The sequence below is a fragment of the Lepidochelys kempii genome, chromosome 1 (genome assembly GCF_965140265.1).
Source record: "Lepidochelys kempii isolate rLepKem1 chromosome 1, rLepKem1.hap2, whole genome shotgun sequence".
NCBI classification, from domain to species: domain Eukaryota; kingdom Metazoa; phylum Chordata; order Testudines; family Cheloniidae; genus Lepidochelys; species Lepidochelys kempii.
The window spans coordinates 270,640,973-270,655,005 of record NC_133256.1 but is presented as its reverse complement, the minus strand read 5'-3'; the positions used below and the strand labels follow the sequence as shown (position 1 = coordinate 270,655,005).

The 14,033-nt window shown below is 37.5% G+C and overlaps 1 protein-coding gene across 1 annotated transcript; it reads right to left on the bottom strand.

Moving 5' to 3' along the window:
* Positions 1–389: 389 nt before the first annotated feature.
* Positions 390–13,450, bottom strand: LUM (lumican). Its single transcript, XM_073331041.1, has 3 exons — positions 13,227–13,450; positions 9,456–10,365; positions 390–1,391 (listed from the first exon to the last, which is right to left on the bottom strand). Exons 2-3 carry the CDS (start codon positions 10,345–10,347, stop codon positions 1,237–1,239), a joined length of 1,047 nt encoding a protein of 348 aa, XP_073187142.1. The 5' UTR covers positions 10,348–10,365; positions 13,227–13,450; the 3' UTR covers positions 390–1,236.
* Positions 13,451–14,033: the final 583 nt, after the last annotated feature.

The following is a 14,033-nucleotide window of genomic DNA, read 5'->3' as shown; positions in this document are numbered from 1 at the left end:
GCCAAGTCTATTTTAGTGTGTGTTCCAAGACACACAGTACTTTGACTTCCCATTCCCATGTAGCATGCACTAGTTTCTTTGTATCAGAAGGGATAAACACTGCCTTACACTTACTGCCTGGGACATCTGATACATTTCATTTTCATGTTCACAAAATTCAAAAATAAATGTCAAATTATTACTTAACAGTTCATTATAGCAGAGATGCTTCACCTGGCAGTTCTCAGTGCACAAGGCCTGGACAAAATGGTAAACACAAATGCTAGTGGATATAATTAGATGATATGTTTGAAAACATTTTGAAACTACAAAGTACAGAAAACAGTTTATTTAACCTTACAATAAATTCAGCAAAATATAATACCTTAGAATTTTTTGTTTTAACCTGAACTTCCTTTTCAAGTTTATAAAAGACTGCAACATATTTGACAATGATATGGACACAACAGAGCTATTTACTATGTTTTATTTTCTACAGTCTGGTTAAACGTAGCATGCAAGTAATTGAATAAAAATACTTGTATATGTGATTTACTGTGAAATAACAATTCTACTGGTAGCAGACAACAACCTCTCCATGAAAGTATATAGGTAAGTATGACAAAAACAACAACAAACAATTTAAAAATCCTGAAAAATGTTCGTTTCTTCATAATCTTTCATGTCTCATTAATATTGAAATGGGCTCTGAAAATGTATTTTCATACAAATTTGATCATATTTATATTGCTAAATTGTGTTATGCTATTCTTTTGCAATTTCTAAAAATATATCAAAGGCATGAATAATTTAGAATATTAATGTTGACCAGGGTGAATATTGTACAAACACAGTTCAGCCCTAAATTACCATTCAGCACTCTACCAAAAACACACCTGACTTCCATGAGAACCTGAGCAAAAATGCATACACCAATGTTTGTGGGCATGTGTGTGAATGCACACAGATTTCTACAATCATGATCATATTCCTCCAACTTGGAAGCCAGATTTGGTGGTCGGGAAGGGAAGGGGGCTAAATAGGGTCCTTTTTTGTTTCCTAAAACAAACAATTGAAATTACTTGTAAAACTATGCACAAGCATGTTTTGTTAGGATCACCAGGTTCATGCTAAATATTAACAAACAGAATAGATAATATGCAAATTGACTTTGGTTAAGACATCCTAATTTTAAAGAGTTATGTTGGTGTAAATCTGCAGTATAGTTATGGCCCTTATAAGGAAATCAGAGGCACCTCACTCCAGTGAGATATCAGCAGCTACACGAAGACAGTTGTACATTTCCTGTGGCAGGTCAGCTCGAGTGAGATTATTTCCATCCAAACGCAAATGTTTGATCTTGGAATAGGCTAGTGATCCAACAACCTTACAAAAGCTGCTCAGTGGGAACTCTGAAACACAAAATAATGATGATAATTAATCATAATAATAGTTTACTTGACACAATAATCTGAAACTATAACTAATGCCAGAAAGTATCTGTGGCCTTGTACATAATGGGCTATATATTTAGCTGGAGTAAAGTGATAGCTCCCATGACTTTAGCTTTTCATGCTTTGTGTGTATAAAAAGATCTTCTATACTTTCCACAGTATGCATCCGATGAAGTGAGCTGTAGCTCACGAAAGCTTATGCTCAAATAAATTGTCTCTAAGGTGCCACAAGTACTCCTTTTCTTTTCATGACTTTAGCGGAGCTCCATGGATTTACATTAGATGAGGAGCTCACACTTAGTTGCTGGATTTTCAAAGTAGCTCAGAGCTAGATTTCTCAAGTACTCAGCACCTACGATTGGTACCAGATTTTAAAAAGAGTCCAGCTCCCATTTGGCCAGATTTTCAAAAGATCTCAGCACCCAGTTGGCAGGTGTGTTGGGAGGAAGGCATGGTTGTACTGAATAAATTGTGAGAGAGGTGTAAAGCAAATGCTACATGGCGTACATATGAAGAGAGACAGAAATGTACTGGTGAAAACAGACAAGGGGTATGCTGGCAGATGGATGCAGGCCAATGGGCCTTTGTGTTAGGGATTATCTTTTAAATATCTTATTTTTTGTTTATTATATCTCAAAGTGAAATTCATTTCTTTTGAAAATTCCACTCTAACCCTTATTTCAGGCTGACTAATGCTGTCCTCCCTTAAGTCACCTAGGAAAATTGCTGCACCTTGTAGATAAAAAAGAAACAACTTTTTCCTGGAGGAGTATTAAAGAAGACAGAAAGAGATCTGAAAAATATGGTAGGTGATATCCCCATTTGGACTTCAAGGAGACTCCTCAAGGAGACTCCTGCTCATTAGAATCTTCCATTGTCATTAGCAAAATATGGCTTGTATGAACCAAACATATGCGCACTGCACCTACATGATTTAGGAGTCTCTTCAAAACATGGAAGCTTAGGTCATTTATAAGGAATGGAGACATAAAACTGTGGGATTCACAGACTAAAAAGGTTGGTTTGGTTTTTTTAGGAAATTAGAGTTTACTATAGAAAGTGGGACCTACCTCAGCAGTTCCGTTTCATTCTGCCTTAATCTGCCACTGGCAATTTCCCTATTGTTATATATTGTACAGCCTTCTCTTTGAAGGGGGAGAGATAATGGATACTCTTATGTGGCTAAAGGTGCCCCATATTGGAGTGTAGAGTAATATATAAACTATAGTGGAAAACAGTGGAAAGTAGGTCAAATTATGAAGGATGAATATCAGAAAACAACTCAAGTATGTAGGGACATAATTAGAAAGGCCAACCACAAAATGAGACATAATGAGACATAAAAGGTAAGAAGAAAGCATTCTACAAATACATTAGAAGCAAGAGAAAGATCAAGGACAGGGTGGGCCCATTATTCAATGAGGAGGGAAAAACAATAACAGAAAATGTGGAAATGGTGGAAGTGCTAATTGCCTTTTTTTTTCCTTCCAGTTTTTACTGAAAAGGTTAGAAGCAATTGGACATCTAACATAGTGAATGCCAGTGAAAATGAGGTAGTATCTCAGGCTAAAATATGGAAAGAACAAGTTAAAAATTACTTAGACAAGTTAGATGTCTTCAAGTCACCAGGGCCTAATGAAATGCATCCTAGAATATACAAGGAGCTGACTGAGGAGATATCTGAGACATTAGCGATTATCTTTGAAAACTCATGGAAGATGGGACAGATTCTAGAGGACTGGAAGAGGGCAAATATAGTGCCCGTCTATAAAAAGGGAAATAAGGACAACCTAGGGAATTACAGTCAGTCAGTTTAACTTCAGTACTCGAAAAGATAATGGAGCAAATAATCAAGCAATCAATTTGTCAACACCTAGAAGATAAGTAACAGTCAACATGGATTTGTCAAGAGCAAATCATATTAAACCAACCTTTCATCTTTCTTTGACTGGGTAACAAGCCTTGTGGATACGGGGGGAAGTGGTAGATGTGGCAGATCTTGACTTTAGTAGGGCTTTTGATACTGTTTCACGTGACTTTCTCATAAACAAACTAGAAAATATAACCTAGATAGAGCTAGTATAAGGTGGGTGTATAACTGGTTGGAGAGTAGTTATCAGTGATTCATGCTTAATCTTGAAGGGCATATTGAATGGGTCCAGCAGGGATTGGTTCTGGATCTGGTTCTGTTCAATATCTTCATCAATGATATAGATAATGGCATAGAGAGTACACTTATAAAGTTTGTGGATGATACCAAGCTGGAGGGGTTGAAATTGCTTTGGACAGTAGGATTAAAATGGAGAAACTGGAGAAATAATCTGAAGTAAATAGGATCAAATGTTGATGAGGCCTCAACTGGAGTATGGTGTCCAGTTCTGAGCACCACATTTCAGGAAAGATGTGGAAAAATTGGAGAAGGTCCAGAGGAGAGCAGCAAAAATTATTAAAGGTCTAAAAAACATGACCTGTGAGGAGAGATTGGAAAAAATTGGGTTTGTTTAGTCTGGAGAGGAAAAGTCTGAGGTGGTGACATAACATTTTTCAAATACATAAGAGGTTGTTACAAGGAGGATGGTCAAAAATTGTTGTCCTTAAACTCTGAGGAAAGGACAATCAGCAATGGGCTTAAATTGCAGCAAGGGAGGTTTAGGCTGGACTTTAGGAAAAATAAAACTTCTTAACCGTCAGGGTAGTTAAGTATTAGATTACCTAGGGGTACTATAGAATCTCTGTCATTGGAGGTTTTTAAGAACAAGTTAGATGCCAGGATTGGTCCAGTTTTTACTTAGTCCTGCCTTGAGTTCAGGGGACTGGACTGCCCTATTGAGGTACCGTCCAGTCCTACGCTTCTATGATTCTACAGGCTGATTCTGATATTCTTCCAGATATGAACTACTGACTGATGTCAATAGGCCTATTTGCATAAGTAACAATCATTTGCATGAGTGATACTTGTAGGATTGGGTCTATGTAGATTGTTACTAAATTTGACACTAAATAAACTATGGAAACAGTAGGTATCACTTTGATCTTTCATACTGTTGTGACTGCAGTTAAATACATGTCAAGGCAATCGAAACCATGGGGCAAATCCAGCCACTTCCTCCATAGCTAAGAAGGAACCTTTGGAAGTGGAATCAGTGCAGTTTACTGTGCATGGAAGGGATTGGATGTATTATGTTATGCAAGGAGTCTGCCCCACTTCCTACCCAAAAGTAGTCAGGGACCAGGAAAGGACCCTCAATCTATTACAGACAGGGAGCAATCCAAGGTCATTTCCTGGCTTGTGGGAGAGGATTCCTTCCTGCATCTGTCCAGAACCTTGCCTGGTTACTGAATTTGCACCTATTAGTAGAATACACAAAACTGCCCAAGAGTTCTTATTCCTTCACTTAGTCTAAAATTTCTACAATATGTTCTAATGATTAGGTCTGCTGAACTGTAGACAATTTGGCTGTAGTTTGTAAACTTAACAGCTAAACACATACAAGAATTTAAAAGCTAATCTTTTCATTTTTTCTTGTTTAGGGAAGCAAAATTAATGGCAGTCAATGATTTTAAGGGACAAATTTTAAAAAATGGCTTTTAAATTTGAACCTAGAGTTTTCAACATTATCATTTGTGAACACAAAGACTGCCACTTGGTTGTAATATAAGATTTGCATGTATTAGTGCATAGATATTTAACTACCTGATTGCATATTCAAACCCCAGGTGTGCTTGTAAACGTTATCATATGTACATTCATACTGTATTATTTGCATGTGTGAATGACTGCATACAAAATGGTGTATGTAGTATTGGGATAAGACTGAAGTCACTTTGAAAATTGGGGCCCAAGCCAGTTCTCACTGAGGTCAAAGGGAAGGCCCCTGTTGACTTCCATCAGGCTCCTGGACCACAGCTTCTACATTTTTAGATGTCCTATACAGTACACATAAATGTCAAATTGTGGGAGGCTTTTTCAGTGTGTTCACTTTTCCATTGTCGTTATGTGACTGGGGGTTTTCTGAATGCACCTGCCTCCCTTACTTATGAAACATCTATAACAATTAGTCACTCTTTAGTATAAGACCACTCTAACGTAGTCATGTGCATTAACAATATCACAAAGACTAATATTGCAAAAACTTCTCCAATAATGTTCCAATGTGTTTTGTTTCTGGAAATCCCCAAAATGTTCTGAAGTTGCCCAGACAAACATCAAAACATTTGTATATTGTAACTACTGGAAAAAGTTGTGACTGTTACATGAGCATAGCTCTCCTTGAATTTCTTGAATCCCTGTGCATGGAGATGTGCCTGGAATTTTGCCAGTAAGGTGAAATTCACCTCCTTAGCACTGAAGCCCTACATAGAGATAGTGACTTGGACAGGTTGAACATTTTCCATCAAAACTGTGTGTTGACAGAAAGTTGGATTTTCAACTAAATGAAATTATTCACAAAAGTGTCTATTATCCATGGAAAAATTAGCTATTTCATCCAAATACCTGTTGTCTGAAAATCTATTTTTTTCAGTTTTTGTCAGAAAGCCAAAATATTTTGATTTGAAATGGCACTGCAGTGTCTGGAGGTTGTATTTTAGGTGACATATGCTCCCAATCTCCCCTATGGACTGGGCTCTCTGGCCAAACTACATCTCCCATCATACTTCATGACCAGGTACTTCTATGGCATGCCCTCTGTACTCACCAGCCCAAAATGGGGAATGGGAGTATAAAAAACTATTTTCTGATGAGCCATAGTTGTGATGGGTGATGGGTTTTGGCTGGCCAAGTTGCCAGGCAGGATTGCCTCTGTATTCCATTGAAATGGTGTCTGAACCAATCTTGCATAGGCCTCTGTGCAAAATCATTTTGGGGGCAGGCCTGGAATGGACCATGGGAAGACCAGTGTTTACACAAAATGAAGTGGCCCCAGAACTCACTCCATGCAGAACCAGCACAAAGAGGCTGCAGTTATTAATTCAGCCCATAGGGTTAATAGACTGGTGCAGAGGTTGATTTTCCTGCACTGCACATATAGTCTGATCACTAGGGCTTTAGTTAATCTCAGTTAGTGTTTTGCAAATAAAAAATGACATATGGAAATTTTGTCTATGGGCTAGATTATTGTACCACTGAACTGCTTTGGCTGCAGCACAGATGGAGTCTCAAAGACACTTTGGCATATGAGAATCCACAGTGATTTGGGTCCAGCATTTTCAGCTCTACATCACCACCCTTTGTGGCCCCCAAGTGATGGGAGGTATATTGGGGGCCTGGCTGGCGAAAAAGAGGCTGAAAAGATGTTGATCTCAGGGCTGATATTGATCTCAGGGCTGCTCTACCACGTGTCAGGGGCTGGAATGGCCCTGGCCAGATGTAACACTGGGGAGAGTTGGGAGGGGCCGTAAAGGTGAAAAATAGTCATGTCTCCCCACTTCTTGCTTTCCAAGGTATTGCACCAAGTTGAAGTGGGCTGCAGCCAAGGATCTAGCCCTATGATTGTAGTTAACTCGATTTAATTGATTTATTATATTTCGTTTACTGAATACATTTTGTATTTTTAAAAAATTACATTTCTTTTTCTATGTTAACACAAAGAAATGTGAAATGCTCCCAGGTTGTTTCTACCCAAACTGCAGGTCCAGTGACTAACTCAGAAACCTGATGGCATAGCAAAGACTGGGTACAAACTGTGACGTAGGTTAAACAGGAATATCCACACTGGAGCAACCTTGCTAAAAATAGGATATTTATACTAAGGAGGCTCAATCCTCAGCTGCACTGACTTTAAGAACCAGAGGAGACAAAGGTGCCTATAAGCCTCCGATGATCCTATGTTAACTGGAAGCCCTAGCTATTAATTTAGACCAGCTAAAATGGCCATGTAGGGCTTTTTCCATTGTCCTGGGATCAGTGGAATTCATTGCACTCAGTTGTCATCTCATAATGCCTCACTCCTGGCCTACAGATGGCCACAGCATGTTCCATGCAGTGGGGTGGGGACAGGATTAGCTAGTATAAAGCTGTCTATGTTACAGAATTGCTGTGTGTCTATATATGTCCACATCAGCTTTTAACAGGCTACTCTATTTTGATACCAATTTAGGATTCCCTTATACCAGGGGAATTCTGATATGCTTTCAGACAATTTTATGTGGCTGCCAGTGCAAAGTGACCTGAGAAAGGCCTGAAGACACTAATGTTGAGAAATGTTTTGTTTTCTTTCTGGTAACGTAGCAAGAATTTGCATTCAAAATGATTCTCTTTCACACACACTCCCTAGCAGCTCTCTTGCCATGTCTAATCTTGGTATCAAATCACAATCATTTAGTGGAAATTATTATTCAGTGTTTAGAAGGTAAAAAGCACTGTTTAATTGTTACCTATCATTAATATTATTTTTACTCTGTCACATCCAGTATTACGGTTTCACATTAGGGCTAGGGCCAATTGCATAGAACAGATGAACTCTGAGACAAAGCAACATTCAATACAAACATTGTCTGATTGCTAAATATGACTCAGAAAATGGAGGACACAACATAAATAGTTTTATGTTGGGTCTCAATATAAGTGACATTTTTTAAAAACATAAGTATAGTTTGAAATGTAGTCCATCAGTTTTCAAATATTGTTTTTTCTATCTAATACTTAGGATCATCAGTAGCCTGTGCAAGGCTCTCTTACACTATCTACCTGTATCATGGGCTGCAGGGTGGAAGGGAAGCTGGCTCTGAAAGGCCCAAGTGAATACACAACTCTCATTGTCTTCAGTGGGAGCTGTGAGTGCTCGGCATTCCTGAAAATCAGGCCCCTTTGACTTGGATGCCTAAACTCTGTAGGCCCAACTTTCTGAAGAGCTAAACACTTTCAGCTCTAGGTCAGGCTTCATGGATTGAGAACTACAGGTGCTTAGCACATCTGAAAGCTGGTCCTGCTTGGATTTACGGGCTCAACTACAGATGCAAATCTCTGAAAATGTTGGCCTTAATCTTTTAATTAGTAATTCATAGTAAATGCACAATGGAGACCTGATTATGAAAATTATACACAGAGATGTCTACATGAAACTGAAGAGAGCCTACAGCAGTCGCTCTGAGCAGTGTAAACTCAATGAGGTGTTAACTCAGATACCCAATAATGACAATTTAAATGCCAACATTTGTTAACTATTTCACATAAGAAAGGAGAGAGAAAATCACTGATCTCAGGAATTTACTGTGAGTGAGATTTCATTTTGGTGTCACAAGAGGATGGTATTTGGATGAGTTCCATTGTTCATTTTTCCCCCACCCACCCTCCAATTAAGAAAGAGCCAAGCCCAAGAAACTAAGCAGAGTCTGAGGACATACTGAAGCCCCAGTGAGGGGAGCCAAGCTCTAGGAACACACTGAAGCCCAGGGAGCACAATCCAGTATGAGTGGTGCCCATTTCGGTGACTCAAATGGACGGAGTCTATTTTGTAAGTTGCCCACAGGAGAGTATCACTACCTTCCCCCCTTCTCCATCTGACCCCTTCTTTCAGTGCTTAAAATGACTGTTGGCATGATACATTAATTTCAGCTCAGTTCAAAACAAGATAAACCTACCCCTCCCCAGATCCCCCCCAAAATAATTTGGGTATCAAAATGGAAAAATACAAAAACTGATAAAGAATATATCTATATAAACCTATAAAGATTATATATATTAGCTATATTATATATTAGATTATATATATAATCTTCTCCATCTTATTTTACATATATATATATATATATAAACTGCTCAGAGCGACTGCTGTAGGCTCTCTCTCTATATAAAATAAGATGGAGGAGACTGAAAGGGGGGAATAATCAAAGAAGAGAAACCTTTTTGTTATTGTTATGGCTTTCTCTCTTTTACCTAGACCAGTAAAAGCTGGTAAACATGGGGAGAGAACATGCCCAGCTTTGATAGAAGTGTCACTATCTATGGACCTCCTGTGGCCTAGGCAGGGAGTGGCATTAATTGTATTATTCATTACATTAAAATATGCAAATGTGACTCACTGTTAATTTGGTTGACTTGGAGGTAGAAATTTTCTAGGTTCTCACTGACTGTTGGGATGCTCTTCAGCATGTTAAAGGAGAGATCCAACTCAACGAGGGAGGAGATATTGAAAACGTTGCCTGGTATTCCACCATCTGTCAACCGATTGTGAGACAGATGTAAATATTGCAGGACCTTAAAACCTTGGAAGTACTCATCAGGAATGCTGGTGATCTGGTTGTTGTTAAAATACAGCATGAGTAAAGCATGTGGCAGTCCTTTCGGTAGCTTTGTAAGTTGATTGAAGCTCAAGTCAAGATATAAAAGTGACTTCAGGCCTTTCATAGCCCCAGAAACAGAGTCTGTTTTCAGCTGGTTATTCTGTAGGTGAAGGACAGTCAGGTTCACCAGCCCTTCCAGTGCATTGGCGCTGACTTTTGTGATCTTGTTGTGACTAAGTTGCAGATCATCCATGGTACTGGCAAGTGGTCCAACAGCTTCAGTCAAATTGTTAAAATTGATATGCAATTTCTTTAAACTCTTCAGTTTGGAGAAGACTCTTCCCTTAATTTTTGAATTTTCCAAATGGTTGTGATCTAAGATCAGCCACTCCAGGTCTGTTACATTATCAAATGCATTTTCTTCAATGCCCTCAATCATATTGTTTCGGAGATAAAGGTATTTTATTCCAGAAGGTACAAATGGGATGCTTTTCAATTTGAGGTCATCACAATACATTGCAGATGGATAGGTTTCAGGACAATTACATTCTGGGGCACAGACCGCTGTAGATGGCCCCATCATTGAATGAACATAAGGATAATCTGGGTCTGGAAAATATCCCACATCATAGTATTGGCAGAAAATGCCACTGATCAATACCAGTAAGAAAGGTAGAGAGCTTAGATGCATCTTTGAAATGTCTTGTCCCTATATGGTGGTGGTGGGGGGGAAACAGTTATAATTTTTTATTTGTTTTCCTTGATATTACTTTTGATTTTACAATATAAAATTATGCACAAAAACTGAAAAGGAAGATTGAGTTAATTAAAGTTAATTTTATAAAAGTGCCAACTAGGTTTGTGAATAGGAAACTTATATACAAATCCACATCATATTTGGAAGGCCTAGGAGAACAGCTGGCACTGAAAATCTATCTATCTATACACTGAATAAATTGGTCATGGACTAATGTAAATGACCTTGCAGATTCCCATTTTTCACACTTAGATAAAAATGAATATTGTACACAGTAAAACTTGTTTTAAGCAACCATTCAAGGATCCAATAAGCCACTTGCTTAACACAGGTGGTCTTCTAATCCAGGTGAAGCAAAATTGTTCCCAGTGTACTTGGGATGGGGTCTTGAGGTAGGAAACTGCTTAATAAGGGTGGTCTCTTTTAACTGGCTAGTGTTTTACAATATTTAGATAAGCATGTATCTACACATACAATCCCACTGCCAATTCACACAGTGGGTCAGACTCACATCTGATGTAAAATAGTGTAGCACCACTGAAATCAGCAAAACTAGGCTGAGTCACACCACCTGAAGACCTGGGCCAGTGTGTTTTAACTACAGTTCAGAATGTGATGAAAAGCAATAAAAAAACCATTCAAATTCAACCTTAAATTGTCCTCCTGTTCCCAAGTAATTTCAGAGAATATCCATATGCAACTTGGTATGCATAATAGCATCAGACATGGATCCAAGATCCATGGAAAACTCCAGCAGAATAAAATGAGTTGTTATGGTTATTTTTATTATTTATCTGGTGACAATACGCTCAGAGCTACACAAACAATTGAGAACTCCTGTGGTGCTTTCAATTTAGTTAAGAACAGCACATATGCCTTAAGTTTGTTTCCTTGCTTTTGTTGGCTCCCTAAAAGCCATGCTATATTCTTGTGGGCAAATAATCCTTGAATTAAAATATCTCCAAGCAGCTCCTGTTAATCTACCCTCCAACAGAATGTGAGAGTTTTTAAGGTGGTGTTTTGGTGTCTCCGATAAACGAATTTAAGTTTCTCTGCTCTGCCTTAGTATGCTAAGCTTTTGATCGGGGAGATCTATTAAATATCTTTAATTAGGCTCTTATACAATCAATATTACCTAATTAGATACAGTAGGGTAGACATGCCATTTGGGGAGATTTTCAAATGTGAGTTACAAGTATGGTTTTATTTGTCTGTTAGCCACTATTGTCTGAGAACATACTAAATCAAATGCAAAATATGGCTCAGGTCCCCAGCCAGTGTAAACAGGCACAGTTTCACTGAAGTCAATGGAACTTCACTGATTTACATCAGCTGAAAATTTGGCTGATTCCCCCTGTGTAAACCCATTCAAGATGGGAGGTCTTACTATTTCCCTACAAGCATGGAAAGTCAGAGCTATTGCCAACAATTTGGACTGGCACTCTTTGGCCTTACAGTAATATTTTCTGACATGTTTGCATTGTTTTTGGCAAAAGTAAAAGCCTATTAATATAGGAGAATGAATAATCTGCTTTAACTGTATATTTCATTGCTTTTCTGGTTTTAATTTGTACTTTTAATGGTTCTTAGTTGTTTTTTTTCCCCTTAATTTCATATACAGAACACTTGCTTCAAAGAACATGCAATATTCCATATGATGCAAAACACTAGAAATAATGTCAAGATTTAAACTAAATGTATATGGATTAATGTCATCAACTAAATGTTAAAAATGGGGGGTGGCATATGATTCATATGAATGTGTGTGTATATCTGTATAAAATATTATATAGTAAGCATGTGTGTGTGTGTGCGTGCGCGTGCATATGTATACACACACACACATATATGGCTTCCACAATAAAGTAAATATTATGTAGAACAATTATCTTGCTTATTGTCAGATTCTTAATAAGCGGATCTAAAAATTGTGTCTGTCAAAAATGTAAAAAATGTGATCATTATATATATTCAAAATGTTACCCTGGACCATATGATTGTGAATTATTAGGTCACAGTGTGTTCAGACATGCTAGTCTTGTTCTGGAAACATTTTTTGAACAAATTATTGTTTGTTATTTTACAAGTTTCACTGTAAAATACCTGAGCCCACAGTAGGGAAGCTGCACAGCAAATGCAGGCAATGATAAATTGCATCTCCACAAACTTCAGAAAAACCTCATCAGGGTGGAATAGAGATAGTGATAAAAACTCTTTAAAATATTTTGAAAATTGACTACATTAATTATATTGTTTAATTGTCATGAAAACAATTACATATCTTCAATATTAAAAATAGTGTGATTCGGCAGTATCAGTGTCACTCTGCTAGCTATGGTGTATAAAAGGAAATTAAAATATTTAATTGGGTATTCAACAATTTAAATGACAACTTAATTAAAATTTCAAACTATCTAGCATTTTACCTTTCATCAACAGCCAAACTAATGATTTAAATGTTCCTATTTTGTATCCTCCTGTTTAAATAGTACAATAATCATTTAACACATCAAGAGGACTGATAAGGCATTGTTACTAACAGACCGCTGGAGGGCTAATTGAAATGAGTGGTATTTTTAAATTTTCCTTTTACTGTGTATGAAGTTTGCTTTCCCAAATATTGTACAAAAAGTTCACCACTAATGCATGCAACACAAGGTTATTGTAAGCAAACTCTGAAATTAAATACACCAAAACTGCTGATTTGTGTTCAATTTACAAATTGGCAAACTTGTTCTGACATTTTTCATGTCCCCATTAGAGCTACATTTAAATAGCTGAGCATTATAGTTAAAACATGCAACAGCACTTACCTTACTGCCTTGAAGCTGCTTTCTTTAATTCCCAGAGCAGATGCAATAAAGGACTGAATCAACCAATATATGCTGTAAACAGTGTCAGGAGGTAACTGGTTGCCAGATCCTCTGTGATACAAGAGCTAAAAAAAACAAAACAAAAAACAACCCCCCAAAAAACCCCAAACCAAAAAAACCCTAGTCACGCTGTTCTCTGAAGCTGCTATGTCATCATGATGATCTTGTGGTGTGGCATGTACAAATGCTGCTCTCTAATGAAGTGCAGGTGGATACTGTATACTGTACAAGGACAACCCATCTGCAGTCCTTATGGAATAGGGAAAAGATAAGTGTTTCACAAACCTGAGAAAGTTCAGACTATGAACCACAGCCTTACACAAGGAATTTTAGTATTCCAGAGGAAAAAATGCTTTAAATAAAATACAAATTACACACAGACCTTTCCTGGTTCCCAGTTTATTTTGTACCACTAGGCATGATCTAACAAAAAACATTCAAACCTCAATGTAGTTTTATATATTTTAAGCCAAGTCATTCACTCATTTATGTCTTGTTTTCTTTCTATCACATTATTTCCATAATAATGTAATAAAAATTTTAACTGAGGAGAAGAATCAAAGATGAAAACACACGAGGAGTTTTGCTAGAGTGCTATACTATAACTCTTTCTCCAGAACATTTTAATTGAATTATTGACTCCAATGTTTTTTTCCCCCTTATACAGACAGTAATTTACTAGGTTTGGAAATTTTCTTTGGTGATCCAATTGATCTAATACATGTATGTTTCATACTAAAAATGTCT

Excerpts from the sequence above, each read along its gene's own strand:
- LUM (XM_073331041.1), bottom strand. The coding sequence starts at position 10,347 with ATGCATCTAAGCTCTCTACCTTTCTTACTGGTATTGATCAGTGGCATT. Across the intron at positions 1,392-9,455 it reads CCAAGTCAACCAAATTAACA|AGTTCCCACTGAGCAGCTTT; the intron begins GTGAGTCACATT and ends TTTGTGTTTCAG.